Source organism: Pristis pectinata, chromosome 3, assembly GCF_009764475.1.
Source record: "Pristis pectinata isolate sPriPec2 chromosome 3, sPriPec2.1.pri, whole genome shotgun sequence".
NCBI lineage: Eukaryota > Metazoa > Chordata > Chondrichthyes > Rhinopristiformes > Pristidae > Pristis > Pristis pectinata.
Window position 1 is genome coordinate 93,718,236 of NC_067407.1, and position 25,572 is coordinate 93,743,807.

At 38.8% G+C, this 25,572-nt stretch overlaps 1 protein-coding gene across 10 annotated transcripts in view; it reads left to right on the top strand.

The window, feature by feature from the left end:
* Nucleotides 1–25,572, top strand: part of vps54 (VPS54 subunit of GARP complex) — a 72,966-nt gene that overhangs the window by 30,358 nt on the left and 17,036 nt on the right. For all 10 annotated transcript variants that reach the window (XM_052012258.1, XM_052012261.1, XM_052012259.1 and 7 more), the window contains 8 exons: nt 1,398–1,505; nt 3,937–3,992; nt 5,935–6,031; nt 6,811–7,145; nt 13,616–13,745; nt 18,571–18,752; nt 21,159–21,271; nt 22,704–22,767. In XM_052012258.1, the coding sequence (XP_051868218.1) occupies nt 1,398–1,505; nt 3,937–3,992; nt 5,935–6,031; nt 6,811–7,145; nt 13,616–13,745; nt 18,571–18,752; nt 21,159–21,271; nt 22,704–22,767 (1,085 nt within the window). The remainder of the gene's footprint in view (nt 1–1,397; nt 1,506–3,936; nt 3,993–5,934; nt 6,032–6,810; nt 7,146–13,615; nt 13,746–18,570; nt 18,753–21,158; nt 21,272–22,703; nt 22,768–25,572) is intronic.

Here is a 25,572-nt window from a genome sequence, read left to right on the forward strand (position 1 = left end):
AACCTTATGAACTTCTTTCCAAAGTTACTCCATCCTTTCGATAAGGCAATGGTCTGTGACTTAAGCAAGGTTGACAAGGAATGTTTGAAGTGGTCAAAGTATTGCTGTATTCTGTTGTAACCATTGTCTTTAATGGCAAGGATGTAGTTTTGTTAAAAATACTGTAATGAAGGAGGGTATATTTTACATTGAAGACCTTATGTAACCAAATGTCATCATGGTGTGCATTGTACAACTTTGAGAATCGAAGATTCACAGGTTCCAAAAATAAACTGAGAAAAATTAAACTTTCATTCAGTACACACTATAAGAAAGTCAACTGCTGGTCTAGGTTTTTCTCCCCAGTGGTTACCTTTTAAGATGCATTATTTAGTATGTAACCCAATATACCTGACCTGATATTGCTTGAAGCTGACATGAACAAAGGGTGTTCATTTAGTAGCATTGCTGATCCCTGGCCTCAAGTAAACACAATTAAATGTCCCTACACTTAACTGGGATAATGGGGAAGGTGAGGGGGGAATTGTCCTTTTTGCACCTGGTTTATCAATCAAGCCAACAAGTGTGATAATAATGAAATGACCCAATGCATAAAATAATGTGTAACATGGCTATCATTGTTTTTTGTGCATAATTCAGGGTGCAGTATGTTTGTAAGGAAGACCCAGATCATCTTGTTGCTAGTTCCCTATTAAGTTGCTGTCCTGAATTTTGTATTTCTTCCCATTTTCTTCTACCTCCTCCTTCAGGTTGCACTGCCCTATACTGTGCAATGATTTCAAGGAGACTAGCAGCTCACCAGATACAAAAGAAGCTGCAGATGCTGAAAATCTGTCCCGATGAAGGGTCCTGGCCTGAAACGTCGACTGTTCATTTCCCTCCATAGATGCTGCCTGACCTGCCAAGTTCCTCCAGCATTTTGTGTGTGTTGCTAGCAGCTCATCAGAACTTGATCTGTGCTTGGTGCTACATTTGAGTTTAGCTAGTGCAAGTTGGCAGACCTCCCATTTAGCCAGTTCATAACTCAGCCCAGCTTCTTCAGCAATAGGAAACATTCAGATGCTTCATTTTTCAGACCAGTGCAGTTCACTCCAGGACATGCTTTACATGAATATGGTATTTAGTAAGTTTTAATTATAGGATCATTGATCAGAAAGCAATTATTTTGAATAGACAGATCTTTCTCTGTTTTGTTGCAGTATAAATATGTTCATATTTTATACAGTGAGGTTCCAAATACCATGAACATCTTTGTTTTCTATTTTCCAACCTAATCATTACTTTTGTTAAGTGTTTTTGTTTTTAATAAATATATAGAAAGAAATGCCCTAACATATCCAGAAGAGACTGATGTAAAATTACACAGCTTGTTGATTCTTTACTGTATTTCTTTAAAGGAACGGTTGGTATCTTTGGTTTTCGGGCTACTAAGACAAAGAAAGCTAGATTTTCTGGATATTTATCATGAAGAGATGGTCACTGCTGCAAAAAATATTATTAAACAGGTACATTTTAACTTCTGTGATTTGGTTTCTGTGGTATTTCTGTGGTACTATTTTAGTATTGCTACGTACTTAAGACCTGGCTTTGAGCTTAAGGTATAACTGTTATATCAGGTTATGTATACCTTATGCTATATACAAAAAAAATCTTTTATAAAGCTGCCAGCTCTTTTGACAATAAATTGAATAAATAATAAATATTGAATTTTCAGTGCACTTTAATTCAAGAAATAAAACATAGATGGCCCAGAAGAACTTTGTTTGATTTCTTTGTGACTCTGTATCAGAACACTGAAGCTGCTATTGAATTGGGTTCAGTGTGTTACTAACTGCCAGGTTTCAAATCAGAGGATTTCTGTTAGTAATGCCAAGCCAAAAAAAGACGCAGTATTTACTGAAATCAGCTAATAGGCAAATAGTATTGACAGCTGCATCTCTGGTGATGTAAGCCACGTAATGTTGGTCCTGGTCCAACCACGTAGATGCCACTAGCACCTCTACTTCTTCAGGAGGCTAAAGAAGTTTGGCATGTTCCCCTTGACAGTCACCAACTTTTATCGATGCACCACAGAAAGCATCCTCTCTGGATGCATCACAGCTTGTTATGGCAACTGTTCTGCCTGGGACCGCAGAAAAAGGAGAGAGTTGTGGACACTGCTCAGCACATCGCAGAAACCAGCCTCCCCTCCACCTGTCTATATTTCTTGCTACCTCGGTAAAGTAGCCAGCATAATCAAAGGATCCACCTATCCAGGACATCCTCTCTTCTCCCTTCTCCCATTGGGCAGAAGATACAAAAGCCTGAAAGCACGTACCACTGGGCTCAAGGACAGCTTCTATCCCGCTGTTATAAGACTATTGAACAGTTCCCTAGTACGATAAGATGGACTCTTGACCTCACAATCTACCTCGTTATGACCTTGCACCTTATTGTCTACCTGCACTGCACTTTCTCTGTAGCTGTGACACTTCTGTATTGTTTTACCTTGTACTACCTCAATGCACTGTGTAGTGAATTGATCTGTATGAATGGTATGCAAGACAAGTTTTTCACTGTACCTTGGTACAAGTGACAAGAATAAACCAATTCCAATATTAAATCAATTTATTTAGAGCAATATATAAATTGTTGCTTTAATATAGAATTACATAGACAACTGTTTGTGTTGTGAATATTTTTTATGAAAGGGGGAAAAGAGGAAATGGGAAACTGAAGACCAATTAACTGACCAATTAACTTGTAAATAAACTGCTGGAATCCATCATCAAGAACCCTAACACCATCTAGGTGGAAAAAGATATACTACTTCTTCCTACCCTTCTACCAGTTACTTTAAATCTATGGTCCCCTGTTCTGGGAAACAGTTCCTACCTCTTTGCCCTCTCTGGATCCCTCAATTTTGTACATCCCAATAAAGTCTCCCCTCGACTCACTCTCTTACAAAAAAAATTCTGGCTTAGTCAATATTTCCTCTAAGCTAAATTTCTGGTCTCTTTCCAATCATAGAACTTCTCTTTTTTTTACTTTTTGACCTGAAACATTAACTCTGTTCCTTTTCCCTCAGATACAGCCTGACCTGCTGAGTATTTCCAGCATTATCTGTTTTAATTTAGATTTTCAGCATCTGCAATTTTATTTGTATTTTCACTTGTTGAATTCACTGCTACTTTTTCAGGAATACCTAACCTGAAGAAGTTCTACTCTGCTCTCCGGGCTTTCCGTCTGTCTCTCTGCCTTCGATCTGAAACGTTAACTGTTTCATTTCCCACAAATGCAGCCTGATCTGTTGAATTTTCTATTTATTTTTATTTTTATTTTAGATTTCCCTTTTGTTCTGTCCACTCTCCCTGCCTCTCTTCACTTTAAAGCTGCTCTTGTTTTTATGAAAGGTCAACGACCTGAAATGTTTTTCTTTATGTCTTTCCACAGATGTTGCTTGAACAGCTGAGTCTTTCATAGAGATGTATGACAAAGAGTCATATAGAGCATTTTCTGTTCTTATTCACTTGGGGCCAGTCCTAATAAACCTTTTAGCACTGTAATCAAGAGAAATTTCTGTTCTTGGACAATTGTAAATATAGGTAATTTTCTACCTCAGAGGGGTGTGTGGATGCTCATTTGTAAAGTACATTCAAGATTATTGAATAATAGGAGGACTGAAGGATAAGGGGATTAGAAAAGAAAATGGATTTGCGAAACAGGATCAGTCAACAATCTTATTGGATGGTTGAACATGGCTGAAGGGCTGTATAGCTTACTTCTATTTATGTTTTTATTTGCTATTCTTGTTATTGAAACTGCCAAGTAATGCTTGGGGAACTGATTGCTGTTTGCGAGCTGCTTTGGAAATATTGGGCATGTACCAAAGTTACTGTTTTACATACTTAAGATCACTGGCTTCCTGGTTCAGGCTTTTTTTTGTGTATCTTGCAGATTGTGATTGAAACTATTGCACAAATGGAAGAAATAGACACAGAAGTTGTACTGAAGTAAGTCATTTCCTGCAAAATACAGAGTAATTCTGAAAAACTTGGCATTGCCAGTTAATTCTGGCAGTGTTTAAATGATTTCCCCACTATGTAGAAGTATATTTATAGTCACATCTACTCATGATAACTTAAAGTACTAATGGATTAAGTATCTTTAAATCCGGATAAATTGCAAGGCTCTGATAAAGTATATCCCAGGGTTTTAAGAGCAGCAAAGGCTCTGACTAGAATTTTCCAGTCTTTGGCAACAGACATGTAGCTGTAGGACTGAAAAGTGCCAATGTGGTATTGTTTATAAAAGGATAAAGGGATAAATCAAGAAGCTACTGGTGAATTAGCTTAATGTTGTTAATGGAAAAAAAACTGAAGGATAACATGAATCATGTGGAGTAGTGCAGCTAATTTAAGAACTGTTAACATGGGTTTTTTAAGGGAAGGTCATATTAGCCTGACTTGATTGAAATTTTTTGAGGAGGAAGGAGATCAATGATGGTTGTGCATTTACTGTAATTTATGTGGATTTTAGCAAGGCGCTTGACAAAGTTCCATAGCAAAGCTGATATTATCCAAGGGGAAGTGACAAGCTGAATTTAAAAATTGGCTGAGTGAGAGAAAACTGCCTTAATGGTCAATGAGTGTTTTAGTGACGGGAAGGTGTTCTATAGGTTTAAGAACTAGGTCTTTTGTTTTTCAAGATGTATGTTAATGATTTGAACTTGTGTTTAGGACCCATGATTAAAATGTTGCCTGCTGCTACCAGAATTGGTAGTGTGATTGACAGTATAAGAGACCATTCCAAGATATGGAAAACTATCAATGGACTAGTTAGATGGGCACAAATGTGGCAATTGAAATTCATCTTGGAGAAATGTGAGGTAATGCATTTGGGGTAGGTAAACAAGGTGAAGAAATATAGGATAAACAGTTGGATGCCAAACAATGCAGATCTTTGATGACCAGTGGATGGAGTGGTTAGGAAATATGAGATATGTGCATTTTTGGCTGAGGCATAGAATATTAAAGCAGGAATGTCAAGACAAAGCTATATAAAACACTGTTTAGGCCACAGCTAGAGTGTTGGTCATTAGATTATAGGAAGGATATGATAGCCATGGTGAGTGTACAGGGACTTATGATGTTGATCAGGCCTGCAGAATTAGAGTTATGGGGAGAAACTGACTAAGCTGCGTTTGTTTTTATTGGAATAAAAGAGACTGAAGAGGATATTTTTTAAAAAATGCCCAAAGAGCAATGGGGTCTGGAAATCATTGTCTGAAAGGATGATGAAGGCAGATCTCATCACATTTAAAAGATTCCTGGATGAGCACTTGAAGAACTGTAACCTACGTGATGAGCTGGAAAGTGAAAGTAACTTAAGTGGCTCCATGTTTGTCTGGCATGAAAACAATGGGACAAATGGCCTCCTTTTGAGCTATAATTTTCAGTGTTGTTTTCCTTGTCCTGCAGTTGTGCCTAAACGTAAATAATATTTTGGATTAGCCTTTGCTATTTCACAGCATTTTATATATACTTCTATAAAGCTGCCAATCATTAACCATCAATGGGTAAATGGTAAATTAAGACTCTTCCATCATGAAGTTTAATAAAATATGGGTTTTTGGAGATATTTAAGGAAATGTCTGATTGTCCCTGGTTGTTAATCCAAAAACAGACATCAGCCAGTCTTTCTCTGCATTAGATCTGGAGTACTTCATTCAGCTACAGTAAAGGTGGTTTGAAGTATGTTGCTTTGGTAATGGTTGCTGCTGCTGTAAAACTGGACAAGCTTAACCACTAAGTCTATTATCCTTTCCCAATACCGAAAAGTGATCTTCACTTGTTCAGTAATCATTATTAACCTAAGGTTTTCTTGTTCTCAACATGTATTCCCATGAGTTTGCATAAAGAGAACTACTAATCTGTCAGTGTCTACCTTTTTCAGGCTCGCAGATCAGATGCGAATGCTGAATTTTCCTCAGTGGTTGGACCTTCTGAAAAACATCTTTTCAAGTTTTGTTAATTTTCTGAAGAGAGTTAAGGTAAGCCTTGGGTATATTTAGGATGTTACTAAATCCCCCTTTTAACAAATCATGCTGAAAGAAATTACAGTAATGGCCACATAGTTGACATTGGCCACCACTGTGATTTTGGTAGTTGTGAAAAGAGCAATAAAATTGCAATTTTTTTGACATAGAAGGTGATCAAGCTTGAGGAATGTGAAGACTCTGTGCTTATTTGTTTAGTGTTTTATGTTTAACTATTGTTGAAATATAGAGCAGTTGAATAAACTGATTAAAATTTGTTGATTATTTGCATAATTTCCAGTCCTATGTTCCTAATATCTAATGCTTTATTGGAACTGTTTTCAGATGCTGAGTAAATTAACAAATGTTTGCATTTGAAATATTTAATTCATTCATGGGAAATGACAGAATTGGTGATGCCAGCATTTATTGTCCATCCATAATGGTCTCAAATTGAGGAGGCAGTTAAAAGTCAACGATGCTGGTAGAACTAGAGTTGCATATTAACCAAGCAGGTTAAAGAAGGCAGATGTTCTTTCTGAAGGATGTTTATGAGCCAGGTGAATCCTTGGAACAGTCCAGTGGTTTCATGATTATTACTACGGGAATAATTTTCTTAAATTCCAAGTTTGTTTAATTAGTTAAATTCCCCAGATGTTAAGATGGGATTTGAACTTGTGTTTCTGAATCAATAGTCCAGACAATCTGGCAGCTTAACCCTAATGCTACTGTACTCCAGGCATATTAGACTATAAATATTGAATGGTGTAGTCCTTATTTACTTGTCTTTGCAGGCAACACTGGTTACAATTCGTAATGTTGTTTTTCTCGTATTGGACAAAAGTCAGGAAAAGAGCAGAGAACTGGAAGTTGTATCTTGTAAGAAAAGTGCTGGTTTGGGTCACAGTTTGGATACAGAAGTGGCTTATTTGACTCACGAAGGCATGTTTATTAGTGATGCATATAATGAGAAAGAACTGACTTCATCTGAAACTGAGCCACAGAGGACAGCCTTTCAAAACAGTGATGCATGTGGCAGTGATTCAGCTTCTGAAGTAGAGTGTGCCACTGATTCATCATCCAGTAAGGATCACACATCTTCAGCAACACCAGGGGGATTGGAGATCATGTAAGTGTTACTCTTCTTACTGCAGTTGTATAGGCATGTGCCTGCAGTGATTAACTTTGTTTTTCTCTCTTTTAGTTTGTGTACATCTAAGTCACTTTGACTACATAAAATCTTCTGGCACAAGGTGGTCATTTGGCCCATTGTAGCCTGTACTTGCTCTTGGGAAGAACTCTCCAATTAGTCCCACTCATCCATTCTTTGCCCATTGCACTGCACATTTAAACCCAAAAAGGGAACCAAAGGGAAGGAGAGCCAATGTACTGCCCTGCTGATCATATCCAGTTTTTGTTCTGCTTTGCTTTCCTAATTTCAGGCATTTGTTGTATTTTACTTCTGTTAAAGGATCAGGTTACATTACTCTAATGTTCAATCTTTGTGTTTCAATTCTCTGTGTAGTTAGAACTCCATTGAGCTTTTAACTTGTATTCCCTCAAAGTTATAAATGTTCCTTCCTTACATAAAAACCTAAGTAATAGAAGCAGGATTAGGCCCTTTGTGCACTTGACCCCCCCGCGCCCCCCCCAACCCATCCAGCTCCATGTCTTCCGTGCCATTCAGTAAAGTCACAACAGATCTATTACTCAGTGTAATTTCTTGACTTAAACCTACCTCCCTTGATTTCCTTAATATCCACAAATGTATTTTTCTCTGAATATACTTAGCGACTGAGCCTCCACAGCCCTATTGGGTAAAGAATTCCAAAGATTCAGTACCCTCTTGATGGGGGAAAAAATAGTTTCTTGTCTTAGACCTGACAGGCCAACCCCTTGTTTTCAACACTGTCACTCCATGGTTCTACACCTACCCTAGGCTTGGGACTCAACACCTCCCTTTGCAACTGGATCCTTGACTTCCTGACCAACAGACCGCAATCAGTAAGGACAGGCAGCAACACCTCCACCATGATTATCCTAACACTGGTGCCCCACAAGGCAGTGTCCTCAGCCCCTTACTCTACTCCCTATACACTCACAACTGTGTGGCCAGATTCTGCTCTAAATCCATCTGCAAGTTTGAGGATGATACAACCGTAGTGGGTCGAATGTCAAATAACATTGAGTGGGAGTACAGAATCAGAATCAGGTTTATCATCACTGACTTGTATGACATGAAATTTGTTATTGCAGCAGCAGTACAGTGCAAAGACATAAAAATTGCTATAAAATTACAAAATAAAGAAATAGTACAAAATAAATAAATAGTGCAAATAAAAGGAATAATGAGGGAGTGTTCATGGGTTCGTGAACCGTTCAGAAATCTGATGGCAGAGGGGAAGAACCTGTTCCTAAATCATTGAGCGTGGTTCTTCAGGTTCCTGAACCTCCTCCCCGATGGTAGTAATGAGAAGAGAGTACATCCTGGATGGTGAGGATCCTTAGTGATGGATGCCACCTTCTTGAGGCACCGCCTCTTGAAGGTGTCCTCAATAGTGGGGAGGGTTGTTCCCGTGATGGAGCTGACTGAGTCTACGTCCCTCTGCAGCCTCTTGTGATCCTATGCATTGGAGGCTCCATACCAAACTGTGATGCAACCTGTCAGAATGCTCTCCAATTTTGTGATGTCTTTGGTGACATACCAAACCTTCTCAAACACCTAATGAAGTAGAGTTGCTGGTGTGCCTTCTTCATGATTGCATCAATGTGTTGGGCCCAGGATAGATCCTCTGAGATGTTGACACCCAGGAACTTGCTCTGCTCACCCTCCAACGAAGACAGGTGTGTGTTCTCCCGACTTCCCTTCCTGAAGTTCACAATCAATTCCTTGGTCTTCCTGAAGCTGAGTGCGAGGTTGTTGTTGTGACACCATTCAACCAGTCAAACTATCGCTCCTGTATACTTCCTTGTCGCCATCTGAGATTTTGCCAACAACACTGGTGTCATCTGCAAATTTATAGATGGTGTTTGAACTGTGCTTAGCCACACAGTCATGAGTGTAGAGAGAGAGTAGAGCAGTGAGCTAAGCATGCATCCTTGAGGTGCGCCTATGTTGATTGTCAGCGAGGAAGAGATGTTAGTACCGATCTGTACTGACTGTGGCCTCCCGATAAGGAAGTCGAGGATCCAGTTGCAGAGGGAGGTACAGAGGCCCAGGTTTTGAAGCTTGGTGATTAATACTGAGGGGATGATGGTGTTGAATGCTGAGCTGTAATTTATAAACAGCAGCCTGACGATTGTTTTGTTGTAGCTGTTCAGAAAGGAGGTAGAGAGCCTAGTAGCATGGTGTCATGACAACAACCTATCCTTCAATGTCAACAAAACAAAAGAGCTGGTCATTGACTTCAGGAAGGGGGGTGGTGAACACGGTCCTATTTACATCAGTGGTGCTGAGGTCGAGAGGGTTGAGAGCTTCAAGCTCCTAGGAGTGAATGTTATCAATAATCTGTCAAAGTTTTATTTGTTCACTTTCATAAATCCATGTTGACTCTGTGGAATCCTATTTTTAGTTTCAGAGTGCCCTATTAAAACTTTGTTAATAATAAATATAATTTCCCTGAAACTGAAGGCAGGTACCTGGTTTGCAGTTCCCTGTTTACTCTCTCCCTCCTTAAATAGTGGGTTATGTTTGCTTTCTTCCAATCATCCAAGAACCTTTGGTATTTTGGTAGATGGCAATCAATGCATCACAATCTCAACCTTCTCTTTCAAGCCCTTGGATGCAGGTCATCAGGTCTTGGGAATTTATTGACTTTCAGTCCCACTAATTTCTCCCAATTTTTAAAAAACATACTGATTTCTTTCAGATTCACTTTAGACTTGTCCTTCCCTATTTCTGGGAATTCTTCTGTGTTTTCCATTTTAAAGATTGTTTAATTTCTCGGCCTCCTGCTTATTCTCCGATGTTATTTCTCCTTTCTCAGCCTGCAAGGGGCCCATGTTTTAATGTTTTCCTTTTTGCATATCTGTAGAAACTTTCACACACTAGTGTATTTTTTCTGATAGATTACTTTGTATTCTCCTTTTTTTCTTTCCTTATTAAGGTCATGGCACTGCTTTCCTAAATACTGAAACTTCCTTAATCCTCAGACTTTTTTTTGGCAAAGTTATAAGCCTTTTTAAATTCAATACATTTAAGCAATTTCCTTTGATCTAATATTATCTTAATGTTAGCCATGGTTGGACCACTTTTTATTTTTCTTTTGCATTAAGAAGATGTATATTTGTTATAACTTTTGTAGTAAGCTATTAGATATTGCTTACTTACAATCATACCTTTCAATGTTGTTTTCCAATCTACTACAGGCAACTCATGCCTCTTACCTTCGTTGCTTGCTTTATTTAGATGTAACACCCTGGTTTCAGATTGAACTAAATTACTTTCATTCTTTATATAAAATTCCTTCATGTTATCATCACTTTTGCATAAAGGAATTCGAAATAATTTCTTGCACACTCTTCTTCTCAACTAGATACTTCCTTGGGATTTTAAAACTCTTCCCTCTCTTGATCTTTGTGCAGTTTTCATGGTTTTGGATTTACTTAATCTGGTTTCTCTTTTCACTATTGGTGGTGCCTGCAAGCATAAGTTTTAGTTCTACACGTTAGTTTCTTAAAGATACAACAGTTTTGGATCAACAAACATTTCTGAATTTGATTTTTGTTTTTGCTAAGAGCTGAGACCAACAGATGGTAAGTTACCTTTAATGTTCTTCCATTCTTAACTCCGGGGTGATCAAGTGATCAAGCCACTATACTGCCTGTCATTAGTTCAGCACACAGAGCATAAATCAAACTTGGAGCTTTCTAGCCCTACAAGTCTGAGCTTTTACTGGATCAACCTGGCAGGGAGATTTTGTCCTGATTCCCCATTTAAGTTCTCTCCTGCTTCCTTTAATCTCTTCAAAGGCCCTATCTGATTTCAGCTTCATAAACCTTTTTCTTTTTTGACTAAATTTGCAACATCTTTCATCATCCAAGTTTCCTGAACCTTGCCGTCCTTATCTGTCTTCCTCACGGGAACATGATAGTCCTGAATTCTGACCAGTTGGCTTTTAAACGACTCCCACATCAGATGTGGACTTGCCCAATAACAGCTGCTTCCAATCTGCTCTCCCCAGCTCCTGCGTAACACTGTTGTAATTTGCTTTTCCCCAATTTAGCACTTTCCCCCAACGTTCAGTATTATGCTTATCTATAACTATCTGAAAACTTATGGTCACTGTTCCCAAAATGCTCTCCTAGCCAGGCTCATTTCCCAATACAAAGTTCAATATGGCCCCTTCCCTGGTTGAATAACCTACACACTGTATCAAGAAACAAAATGCAGTAACAAATTTTGCCCCATCTAAGCCTCTGGCGCTGAGGGAGTCCCTGTCAATATTGGGGAGTCACTCACTGCAGCTGTCCTGTGGCTTACATCTTTCCGTAATCTGCCTACATTCCTATTCCTTTATTTCCCACTCTAAATAAATACTTTGAACGCATTGGTAGTTGTAGTTAAATAAGTATTGTCCCAGTGGCTGCAAAGTGATCAATTATAGGAACAATTAGGATTGACTGATATTGTTAGAATAGTATGATTTCATTATAAAGTTGAACTGAAGAGTTAGTCTGGTATTCTTAGTGGTAAAAATATTTAAGTATTCCTGTGCACTGTTTCTCTAAGTCTGCAGCTAGCTTTTTTGAGCTGACTGTTTGGACAAGGTGCTAAGATTTCTCCGCAGTGGTCTAATGATAATCATTTTGCATTACTGTCACCAACCTATCACTTTTTTGATACGAGCATAACTTGAGTGAGCTTCATGCCCATTATTTCCAGAATGGTGTATTTTAAATTTGTAAAACATATCATGCCTTGCATTAAACATTAAGAAACTTCTCCCACATATTCTTGTCTTCAGAAAGCAAAGTTTTTTTTCTCTGGCTTGGTTCTGTGCTGGTGATGGTCATTGTTTGGCATTTCTGTGGCATGAATGTTACTTGCCATTTATCAGCCAATGCTTGACTTGGTCTTGCTGCGTGCAGACATAGGCTGCTTCATTTGCTGAGGCACTGTGAATGGAAATGTACATTGTGCAAATGTTCCCACTTCTAACTTTATGATGGAAGGCGAGATTGTTGCTGAAGGTGGTTGGGCCAGGTGTGGCCTGCAGTGATGCCCTGGGGCTGAGGTGATCGACGGTCACAACAGTCTTCCTTTTTGTGAGGTATGATTCCAGGCACTATAGTGTTCTCTCATTGATGCCCGATGACTTTGTTTTTACGAGGGTGCTTTGATACCAAACTGTCAAATGCTGACGTTGAGGACAGTCACTCTTACCTGCCTCTTGATTTCCATTCTTTTGATCCATGTTTGTGAAGCTGCTGGAATTGTTGACAGCCTTGTGCATCCATTCAGAACAAATGTTATAAGATTGATATAAACACCTAGAGTAATAAGTTGAGCTATTTCGCCATAGTTGCAAATATTGTTGGCTTTAAAACAAAAACTTCATTTCTTGGTTGTGTCTCGATTCCTGTTGTATATCAGATGAATTTTTGTTTTGTATATTCATTCAAGGGATGTGGGCTTTACAGGCTGAACCAGCATTTAATTGCCCATCCCTTAAATGCCCTTGAGAAGGTGGTGGTGAACTGCCTTCTTGAACCGCTGCAATCCTTGAGGTATGGGTATACTTGCCATGCTGCTGGAGAGAGAGTTCCAGGACTTTGACCCAGTGGTGGTGAAGGAATGGCAAAATATTTCCTAGTCGGGATGGTGTCTGGCTTGCAGGGCAACTTTCTGTGGTTGATGTTCCCATATTGCCCAAGACCACCTAGCTGGCCAAGGTCTTGTGTTGGTAGGTGCTGTCCAAGGAGCCTTGGTAAATTGCTGCAGTACATCCTGTAGATGGTTAAAAACTGCTATCACTGTGCATTGGTGGTGGAGTGAGTGAATGGTTGTGGATGGAGTGCCTATCAACTGGGTTGCCATGTCCTTTATGGTGCTGATCTCTTTTCGTATTGTTGAGGCTACACTCACCCAGGCAAGAGAGAGTGTTCCATCACACTTGTGATTTGAGCCTTGTAGATGGTGGACAGGCTTTTGGGGAGTTAAGAGGTGAGTTACTCACCATAGGATTCCTAATCTCTGATCTGCTCTTGTAGCCATATTCTGTATTGTGGCTACTCCAGTTCACTTTCTGGTCAAAGTAATCCCCCAGGATATTAACAGTGGGGGATTCAGTGATGGCAATGCCACTGAATGTTAGGGGGTAATCATTCGATTTTCATTTACTCTTCACCCATTTGAAGAACCTTGTACATAAAAGTCAAACTTTGTTACTATAACAACAAGTTGTGGGATACAAGTGATGTGAGATCAATCTGCATCTATGTTGGCTTAGTTTTGAACTTGGAGAATATGTAGTGGGTGGAAAGTTGCACCCTCCAAAAAGGAGAAAAAACATTTTGGCAGATAAAGATACATAGTTTTATATTTCTTTGCTGAAAGTGTTTCTGAAAATTTGCAATAAATTCCATTTTTGATTTCAGCGTCAGTGATGACTCACGACTTACAGAATTAGAACTTGGCAGAGTTGCCAACAATATTCAAGAACTTCTGTACAGTGCTTCTGACATCTGCCATGATCGGTGTGTTAAGTTTCTTATGGCTAGAGCTAAGGTAAATTGCTCTTCAGTTCTGTGTCATAGTTGTATTAAAATGTGTAACTTTATGTATGAATGCGATCCTTTATCAATTTATTGCCAAAAGCTTTTTTTCCCCACATGCTATGCAGAAAATCCAATCTCAAGGTCTTCAGTGCAATATTTCAGAAGTAATTTCGTGGTCTAAGCCTTCCTTCCCTTATAGGTTTTAAGCCTTCTGATTTTCTCTCTTGGGCCTCTTTTCAGTAATGTAATTGTATGAAATCTTTCTCCTCAAGTTGGTTATATTTCACCAACAATATTGTAATAATTTTCTGGCAAGAATTAATTTCTAATTGTCATTATGTTAGTTATACAGACCTAATTGGATTTGAGAATAATTTAAGTGTGAATTATATAATGAGTCGATTGCCATAATGCTCTAAAGTTTGAAATAGTGAGTAAATATTAGCCTGCATATCTGATGAAACTATTTGGACTTTTCACCAGGCTTGGCAGCTTGTGTTTTTTAATGTGTTATTTTCTGGACTTGCTTCCCAGTTCTGCCTTTACTCTTGCTCTCTGATAAGTTGTGTGCTATCTAATCCTACAAACTGTGTGCCCTAACTATAAACCTCAACCTGTTAATTATTCCTCAACTTTTGTGAGCATGCTTCCATCTGGACCAGTTTGCCTATTTCTGGTCTGACCTTGTTCAGCACTACTCTGTACTTTGAGTTGTTCCACCCCCAATCTTTTCCATTGCTTGGCTGTGTCTGCAATTAGTCCTCATAGTTGTCTCATGATTTTTCCTCCCAAATAGTTCATGCTCTAAACTGTTCTAGATGTTTTCTCCCCATAAAAACCCAGATTCCTATTATCTTTCATCATTGTTCAAAAAAGAATTTTCTTGCAGTTATATTATTCGATAATTTTGTGGGCTGGGGAGAGAAAATGCTACTTTCACACAAAGGCTAATACACAGAATGAAAATGTTATTTACCAAATGATGTATCGTGTGAGTTGTCCAACACCAATCTGGTTTTAAGCAGGCATTTGGTTTTGTATCACTAGCCATGAATTTTGCATTAGTAGGAAGTAAATACTTTGGAGAACTATATATTAGTTGAAGGAATGTTGTTTAATAGTGTTTTCTCCATCTTTTGTTGAAACCAGGACTAGTACTGATCAAGTCTTGGGGAAGATCTGGTTGGAGCACTAATTTTTTTTTAAATAGTGATATTTTGCCTTTGATGAGAAGTAGTGTAGTTTTGAGCTGCACCTTCTGTCAAAATTGAAACCCTTTTATAGCAATTAGCGAGGTAATTTTCTTGGCCTCGAATTTCCTGGAATGGGTGTGATGCAAGAGCAGTGTTACACCTTCTTTTATATATGGATTTCCTGCATCATTTGCCAAAACTATCTGTTACTATTTACTTTGCCCCACCTCCTTGTATGTGATGTGTGACACAAGTTTGAAGGATTTAGGGGATTAAGGTTCAAGTGAAGGTCAAAATCCAAACGTTTACAGTCAGCTTAGCCTTTTGCTACCAAACATTAGTCACACCCCAGAGGAGCCAGCAAGGCTCAGAGAGTGTGTTATTGTGGGAGAATGCTGCATCCCACTCACTTTTAGCCTGATTTATATGTCTGCTTATTCTCCTTTTTGCACATGCTGTATAAAAACAAATTCCGCAAGCATCTTCAGCAAAAGTTGAGCTCCAAACAGAAGCTGATGTAAATTTCTGCCTGTACGAGATCCAAGAGACTTGTGGGCCCTAAGACTATTGTGTGGTTCAGCCTCCCTGTAATGGATATGCCCTCAATATTCTTCCTTACCAAACTATGAAGTGCTTATGTAATACTGTCATAGAGTATATATAGGTTAGAGGTTTTACAATTGTTGAATTGGTTAGTTTGTTGTATCTTGCTACCTATAATGATGCTACAATAGATGCCTTTTTGAAGATTCTACTCAGATTTTTCTTCCTTTCATTTCCTTCCTCCTTAATTGACTTACTGGAATGATCCTCATTTTCCTTGAACTGTGTAAGTGTTGCAAATCTTAATTAAGAATTTTGTAATAAGAAACTGAACTGTTCCAAGTGAAAAATAATAAACTGACAGCTCTGGAGATTGAATTTTATTTGCTGTAATTTAGGATTTAGCTTTAAGTGGCCCAGAACATGGTGAATTTTTAAACTAAATTCATCCTCCCAAATAATGTACTTTTTTAAATGAAGGGCAGTGTTCAGTATGGGGTTATGTGCCAACTACGTTACTTCACTGATACACTTGTTAATAATGAAATATTGACACATCATTACTTAAAACTTGGCATTTTACATTTGAAAAATTCACTAACTTCTGTGGTTGTAAACGTTATTAGGTGGTTGTGCCTCACTGTAGAAATTCAGTTGTTTGTGATCTTATTGGCAATTCCACAGTATAGCACAAGCACCTATGAAGAATCCTTAGTATATTGTTAAAAAATAAGTACTCAATGTCACAAGACGATAGTTGGTTTATGTCAATTCTTTGTGCACTTTGGACTCAGCAACAGGAAACTGATGGACCTAAGCACCACATAAAGCAGGAAACTAATAGTTGGTAGGGATGTTGGTGGGGGGAAAAGAAAACAAACCAAATGATTTTTGCTTACTGAGTAGCTGTCTTGAAATCTGTGTGATGTTTTACTCCAACATAGCCACTGTTCAAGATGGGCTGTCTGAGCAGAGACCAGAGGTGGAATTTGGCATTACTAACTCATGCTAAACTAAAGTTATATTGTGTAGGAACATGGCTGAAAACTTAGAAACTCATATCATGTGCGAACAACTGTTGAGGAGAAGGGACTTTAATCTTGGAAGGAATAGGATCAGAAAATGCTGGAGGAAACAGATTGGGCAGTGTCTTTGGAGAAAGAAAGAGTTAGTGTTTCAGATTGACACCTTTCATCTGAATTGAGAGCGATAAACAAGTTTCTAAGATTTAATAAAGGAAAAAGATAAGGAACATGAGAAATACAAGGAGGAGTTTGTTGTTTGGCCTCCATTCACTAACATCAGGGCTGATATTTTACCTCATGTTGCTTCTCTGCACTAAGTTCATCTCACTTGATTCTTTAATATCAAAAAATTTGCCGATATCTGTTTTAAATATACTCTGCGACTGAGCTCTCTTGGTTAAAGAATTCCAAAGATTCACTTCTCTCTGGATGAAGAAATTTCTTCTTGCCTCTGAGACCACCAGTTCAAGACACTCGCCAGGAGGAACATCCATCCATATACCCTATCAAGTCCTTTGAGAATCTGTATATTTTAATGAAATCACCGAAACACTAAAGAACATAGTTTGTTCAATTTCTCCTGGTATCATCTTCACCTCCCCCCTCCGAGAAATGAATCTGTTTAACCTTTGATGCACCCCATGTACGTTCAATATATCCTTCCCTGGATTGGAAGACCAGATGTACAGAATATTTCATGCACAGAATCACCAGAGCCTTTTTATGATTGCAGTAGGATATCTTCATTTTTGTTACAAAACCAACGCACTGTTTGCTTCCTAAACTAATTGCTGAACCTGCACATTAACTTTCAGTGATTCATGTACAAGGACACCCAGATCCCTCTGAACACCAACACCTTTCATTAGCACACAATTTAAAAATTGTACTCCACTTTCTTATTGTTTGTTCCATTCATCCAAAGTGGATGACCAGACATTTTTCCATATTGTGTTCTATCTTTAATGTTCTGTGGAATTTTGGAAGATGGCAACTAATGCATCCATTTCTTCATCCCTTACTACTCCTTGGGATGCAGGTCACCATGTCCTGGGAATTAGTTGGGTTTCAGTTCCATTATTCCTCCAAGCTTTTTTTTTGCCCAGAGAAGAAAAGGGAAGCTATGTTAGAGGATGAAAGACTGGAGAGATTTAAATGACTAGGAGGATGAGGTAACCAAGATGTAGATACAAGTGCACTTTTTCCAAATTCATATGGTAATTTCAATTAATTCTACACTTGCACAACCTCTGTGCTTTTATTAATTTTATATTTAACCTTTTGCCATTTAACCTGTAGCCCTCCAACCTATTTCAGTCCCTCTATTTGGTTCCCACCATTACTTCTCTGTAACTTCATACCTTTATTACCAAATCTGACACGAGGTCATTGAGCTGAAGCATGAACTCTGTTTCTCTTTTCATAGATGCTGTTTGACCTGTTGAGTATTTCTAGCAGTTTGTTTTTATTCCAGATTTTCAGCATGTGCAGTATACTTAATGTTCATCATTTTACAAGGGTTTTCCTTTTGACATTCTCTTATGAACTGATGTTCTTCTACTCCCTTTGTCCTTCATAATTCATGATCCCACCTTACATTCATCAATCTTTTCTCAGATTGCAAACCCTCAATTCTCAAAACATCTCGTCACTCAGAGATTTGGCTAAAAAGCTACATCTCCATTTGCCACACATTTTCCAGTGAAGTAGTAACAGTTTTGTTCCTTTCAATTTCTCCAGGTCTCATGCATGTGTAATGACAGGTAATATATCATTGACGTCACCTTTAGTTCTCTTCCATCACCAGCCATCTTGTTTTCAGCCTTGTTGATATCTTGGCACTTTGCCTCAGTTTATATGCACGCTGATGGTTTCAAGCCCAGGCTTCAGTTGAAAGAATAGTATGCTAATCCCTCCGCTGCTAAGTCCATTGTACATGGTTAAGTTGTATTGTTTTTAAATAAAATGTAAAACTGAATTTGTTAAATGGAAAGGAATAAAAATTCACTTTTGTTGTACATTGTTACCTGTACTTTATTTACTTAAGTCATTTAAATGTTTCCTTATCTTGAAGGATGGTTTCCTTGAAAAGCTGAACTCCTCAGAGTTTGTGGCCCTATCACGAACAGTTGAAATGTTTGTCCAGGAAACAGAGAAGATTTGCAACAGACGAAGTATGTCTCTTCGAGGTGCTCTTCAAAGTCAGGCCAATAAGTTTGTCAATCGATTTCATGAAGAACGGAAGACAAAACTCAGGTATATCCAATGATCAGGGATGCCAAGTGCTCTTTCAGCTTTTTACTCTCAGGAGTAAACTTGCTTTGGAACCAAAGGGAGGTTGGCATTGTCCCACCTTGCAGTGCAAGTTCATGATTCACTGTTCAAAAGGTGAATTTACCTGAGGCATAATGGATTGGATGGAACACAGCATGTTCTAAAGGTGTTCAGAACTCTCAAAGTATGTGTGATTCAGCCATTGGGTGTCAGATAGGACTCAAATACAAAAATGTGACCAAAATAGATTGAGTTTCTGAATAACTAGTAACTATTCTGTTTATTTGACCAGCAAGTATATTCCCTACAGTTCAAGGGGCAATGCAAAGAGCAAACACGATTATACTTCAGGGCAGTGTGAGGGGCAAATGAGTATCAAAAAATATGAGGCAGAACATCAAGCAAAGATGGGTGGCTGGAGAGTTAATGGGTTTGGGTGCCTTGAAAAACATACCTCAGACAGGTGGACATGGCAAGGAGAAATCTACAGTTGTGTTAAGTTCCTTGATTGATTCTGTACCAGGTGATAGGCATTCAGCAGATGGCAGCAATGGAGACGTTGAAATTCAAATTTTACAGAATGGTGTTTTCATACACATTCTTTTCCTATATATTTTAATTTGTTATCAGCACAGTGAATGTATACATTGGTGTGAGGATCCAAAAGCTGCATAGAAAAGCTAAAGCAAGACTTCCTTCTTAAAAAAAAAGGTAAATCTTTGGTTAATGATGAAAATAAAGTAGGTACAGAGAGGAAACAGAAAAAATCTATAAATCTTGGAGTGTATGAAGAAAGACTCTGGCAAGAAACTTAACTGAGAAATAAAAGAAGATCTTAGAAAAATATAAAAGGTAAAAAGTGAATAATGCCAGGGCCAATTGCAGATGTAAAGGAAAGCCTTGCAAAGAAGGAAAGAATAGCAGAGTTATTAAATTGGTATTTTGCCTTGTCTTTTTAGAGAAATTTAAAATATTGGAAATGAAAGGATGTCAGAGATAAGGGGAGCAATGTGATAGGATTATTACGAGTTAAGGAACTTGTAGTGGAATAAAATGACTATAACTCAAAAGTGGGCAATGCACAATGCTCTCGTGCACACATTCTGAAGTACTGAGGAAAGCAGGGTCTCTGACTGCAGTCTTTCAAATATTCTTGGATATTGAAGTTAAGCCATGGGACCCAGGGAAGTGGGTCGGATGGGGTGGCAGCCTGCTTGTATAACAGTTAATTTCAAGGGAGGAGAACCGGATAATAGACCAGTCAGCCCAAGATCAAGCTTTCAGAGTTTAATGGAGGGACTACAGGTTGATTCTGAACAACCGGCACAAGCTTACTGAAGATGTCTGGCCTTTAAGTTCTTTGAGGAAATAACGGAGGAAATACAAGTAATATGTTTGTAAGTATATGATAAAGATACGTATCAAGGGTCAGAGAATGAAGCCATTTTATTAAAGGGAGCATGGGAGTGTGGATATGAATTTGGTTGAATATTACAATTGTGTAGAGCTGTATTCTTGAACACGAGCCTTCTAACAAAGTAGTTGCAAGGAACATATCTGCACACAATTTTATATTTTCATGTTTCCCTACAACCTAGAAAGAGGTTGTTGAGCCCATCACATCAATGTGGCTTTCAGAGCAATTCCCCATTCATTTCCCTGTCACCTGTTCTTTTGCACGTGTCCATCAACTCACCCTGCTTCTCCTGCTACATAGGTAGTAATTTACAGTAGCCAGTTAACCAAAGAACCAGCACATTTTTGGGATGTGAAAGTAAACAGCGCACCTGGGGGAACCCAGGTGGTAATGCAGACAATGTGCAAACTCCACACGGACAACAGCAGAGATCAGAATTGAATCTGAATCACTGGAACTGTGAGACAGATACAATACTGCACTGCCCACATAGGTACACTTTTCAATGTTGGAATGTGATCTATTTTTATTAGGAAAAAGTGCATAGAGTTGTTGATCTGGATCCAGGGTAATTGGGATAGTGATTTTTTTTTTAATTTGCAGAATCAATAAAGCTCTGGTCTGACTAGTTTTTATTTCTCTTTTGTGGACAAAAGCACAAAAAAGTTGAAATCAAAATCTTTAGAATCATTAGACTTTTTTTGTTGTTGAAATGCCAGGAAAGATTTAGCTATACATTTTTTTTCATGTTTCTTCATCTGCTTCACTATTATTGGGGGTTAAAAGTGAAGAATAAAAATTTATCTGAACATGTGCATGATATTGTTTCTTTATAATGCATTGATTCATTCAAGTAAAGCATGATCAAAGCAAAGTGACTTCAAGAAGTTAAACAATCTTATGTAACTATAAAAATTTTAATGTAATTTGATTCTTTGGAGGTCTGAGCTGTTGGTTTTGTCTTGATGCAGTCTTCTATTGGATAATGAACGTTGGAAGCAAGCTGAGGTTCCAGCTGAGTTCCAGGACTTGGTCAATTCCACTGAAGATGGAGTGATTGCTTTACCTGAGAAGAAAGCCACAGGTCAATATTTTTTTGCATTTTAGAATTCAGTTTTAAAAAAATAAATACTTCAACTTTTATCAGAATTGGCTTACTGGAGAAAATGTTTTTGTTACAAGATCGGAGGACATAATTTGGCTGATCAAATCCATGACCATACAGCAATCCTGTCAATCCCATTGCCCTGTTATATCTCCGTGGGACTGCAAATTACTTCCCCTTAAGTACCTATCCAGTTTCCTTTGGATAGCCTTGATGAACTTGTTTTGCCACCTTTACAGGCAGCAAGTCCCGATCATAACCACTTTTTTTAAAATTATGTTTCCCTGTGCATCCTGTCTGTTCCCCCTCCCCCCCCCCCCTCCCCTTTTGTGTGCTATTGTTTCTCTCCTTGGTCTTTCAACCATGGCATGGGAACTGTGCTCTATTAACCCTGTAAAAACCCAAAATGATCCTTATTTCCCTCTGAAATCTTCTGAATGTTTGTTTCAAGGTCAAAGTTTCCATCTTGCCCAATCTAACCTTGCAGTTGAAATCCATTCATATTCTTCCTAAAGTGTGGTGCCGTGAATTGAATGCAATACTCCACATGTGGCCTAACTAATATTTTAGGAAGTTCAGCATTATCTTCCTACCTTATATTTCTCCCTTTGATCATGTTCTCCTCTCAGCTCCCCTATAAGCCTTCAATATTCAGCCTGGTTTTCTCTTGAATTGTTGATCACACCCATGCCGCCTTTTATCATCATGTTCTCTTTCATCTTTGTTACCCAAGGAGTTCTAACTTTGATTTTCACTTGTCAGAATGTTTCTTCCTGCACCTGAGATGTCTCTTTAATGGTTATTTATTATTGCAATTTTACCTGCTACTCTTTGGTCTATTTTGCTCCTTTTAGGTCCACTTTCATCCCATTGATGTTAGTCTTCCAATTTAAACATTTCTAGTTGGCATAACATGTCACAGGAGAGGCACTGTTTACAACAAATTTCACAAAGTTTTTCTCTAGGACTAATCTAACCCTTATATCAATGATCACTGATCTTCACATATTCTCCTACTGATACTTGGTCCATCGACCAGATGCAAAAATACCCCCTGTCTGTTGGGCCAAAAGGAAATTTTCCTGAACACATTTAAGAAATTCCTTTCTTTGAGCATTTTAATTTCTGGGATTGGAAATAATGCTTACAATAATATGGAATTAAAGTTAAACATTTAATTGCAAAAGTCTTTAATTTAGCAGGTGAAAAACTTCACAACCTGTGAGAATTATAGTAAGATGAGCAAAATCATATGGGGAAAGAGCTCTTATCCTTCACGATTTCATAAATACTTTATTCATATTGTATGATTTCCATGTATCAAAATAACATCCTGGTGCAGAGAGTTATTGGCTATTGCAAGAAAACTGCATTTTCATCACATTGAAAGTGAATTTCTTTTCATTTTTAGGACCACAGGAACGAAAGCCAGCAGATTTCCTGGCTGTAGATGGGGAGAAGTATGCTGTAGTTGGGTAAGTTGTCATTTAAAGTAATGCATGCTTTCTCACTGCTTAAAATACAGAATCTATTATTAAGATAACCACTTTGGAATATAAACACCTTTTATATTCTGGATAAATCCTCTGCAAACTTTCCATAAAGATATTACATACCAGGTGATGCAATATGTATGTCAAGCTGCTATTTGGCTTTATAGTGTACAAAACTGAATAATGATGAGATCATGGATTCCAGACTGCATGAGGACTATCAACCAAGTAAGTACAACAGCAGCAGGAACTTTTTTTTTAAAGACAGTAACTTGTATAGATGGTGCCACTGTACCTAGCTGTCATATACCTATTGGCTCAGAATTTGTGGTCACTCCCATGCTTGTGGCTAGTCTATCCTATGTATCTTGCAAGGTTTCCATTTGGGAACAGACAGAAAGAAACCAATTCCATTTGTCCAAGGCAAGACCGTGTGTTGGTGTCAGGTTTTCTATGAAACAAGTTCTACCAGATGGTTGGGCTAGAAAAAGCGTCATCTATAAAAAACTGACGCTTGCCTAAACATGCCTTGTCTAATGGAGACACATGAGATTGCAGACGCTGGAATCTGGAGCAAAAAACCAAACTGCTGGAGGAACTCAGCAGGTTAGGCAGCATCTGTGGAGGGAAATGAACAGTCGATGTTTTGGGTCAAGACCCTTCATCTGGATGAGTGCAATGAATGGTAAATGTTGAATGGTTTATGTCTTCACTTATAATGCACTAATGAAGCATCTGAGATGTGTGCACAGATTTCAAATTAGGCAGCAATTAGGCTTTAGATTTATTTTGTCTATATACGTATACACATATGATGCAGGTATAGTCTGTCATTCATAGAGTCATAGAGTTGTACAGTACAGAAACAGGCCCTTTGGCCCACCAAGTCCATGTCAACCTTTTTGCCCATTGCTTGCTTGTATTAGCTCCATTTCCTTCTATGCCTTGCCTATTTAAATGCCTGTCCAAATATCTCTTAAATGTGGCAATCATATCTGACAACACCACCTCCTATGGCAGTGAGTTCCAAATATCAACCACTCGTTCTGTTTTCAAAAAAAAACAACTTTCCCCTCAAATCCCCTTTAAAACTCCTTCTCACTTTAAGCCAGTGCCCTCTTGTTTTTGATACCTCCTACCATGGGAAATAGATTCTGACCATCTACCCTCTCCATACCTCATAATTTTATATACCTCCATCAGCTTCACACCTTAGTCTCCTTTGCTCCAGCGAAAACAAGCTCAGCCTATCCAATCTCTCCCTGTAACTGAAGTCATCCAATCCAGCAACACCCTGGTGAATCTCCTCTGCACTCTCTCTGTGCAACCACATCCTTCTGTCGTGTGATGACCAGAAATGCACACAGTACTCCAGGTGTAATCCAACCAGTATTTTGTAAACATAGAAGATAGAATACTACAGCGCAGTACAGGCCTTTCGGCCCACAATGTTGTGCCGAAATTTTATGCTGCTCTAAAATCTATCTAACCCTTTCCTCCCACATAGCCCTCCATTTTTCTATCATTCATGTGCTTATCTAAGAGCTTCTTCAGTGTCCCTAATGTATCTGTCAACACCACCTCTCCCGGCAGCACTCTCTGTGTAAACAAAAAACACAAGAACACTTACCTCTGACATCCCCACCCCCCCCATACCTTCCTCCAATCACCTTAAAATTATGCCCCCTTGTGTTAGCCATTTTCACCCTGAGAAAAAGTCTCTGACTGTCCACTCGATCTATGCCTGTTATCATCTCGTACACCTCTATCAAGTCACCTCTCATTCTCTTTTGCTCCAAAGAGAAAAGCCTGAGCTCACTCAACCTATCCTCATAGGATATGCTCTCCAATCCAGGCAGCATCCTGGTAAATCTCCTCTGCATCCCCCCCTAAAGCTTCCACATCCTTCCTATAATGAGGTGAGCAGAACTGAACACAATACTCCCCAAGTGTGGACTAACCAGAGTTTTATAGAGCTGCAACATAACCTCGCGGCTCTTGAACTCAATACCCTGACTAATGAAGGCCAACGCACCTTATGCCTTCTTAACCCTATCGACCTGTGCGGCAACCTTGAGTGATCTATGGGTGTGGACCCCAAGATCCCTCTGTTCTTCCACACTGCTAAGAGTCCTGCCATTAACCTTGATTTCTGCCTTCAAATTCTATCTTCCAAAGTGTATCACTTCACACTTTTCCGGGTTGAACTCCATCTGCCACTTCTCAGCCCATCTCCGCATCCTGTCAATGTCCTGCTGTAACCTTCTGAACTCTGTGCAACCCTACCAACCTTCATGTTGTCTGCAAACTTACTGACCCACCCTTCCACATCCTCATCTAAGTCATTTATAAAAATCACAAAGAGTAGGGGTCCCAGAACAGATCCCTGCGGAACACCACTGGCTACTGACCTCCAGTCAGAAGACGCTCCATCTACGACTACCCTCTGTCTTCTCTGGGCGAGTCAATTCTGAATCGAACCAGCCAAGTTTCCCTGGATCCCATGCCTTGACTTTCTGAATGAGACTTCCATGAAGAACCTTATCAAACGCCTTACTAAAATCCATGTACACCACATCCACTGCTCTACCTTCATAAATGTGCTTTGTCACATCCTTAAGGAATTCAATCAGGCTCGAGAGAGCTTGCAACATAATGTCCCAACTTTTATATTTTATGCCCTGACCAAATGGCCAAATGATTTCGTCAAGGCAGACTTTTTATCAACTGGGCTCAGGGTTAAGGTAACTTCTCTTTCTAAATTCTTGTAGTTTTCCAAATAAATTC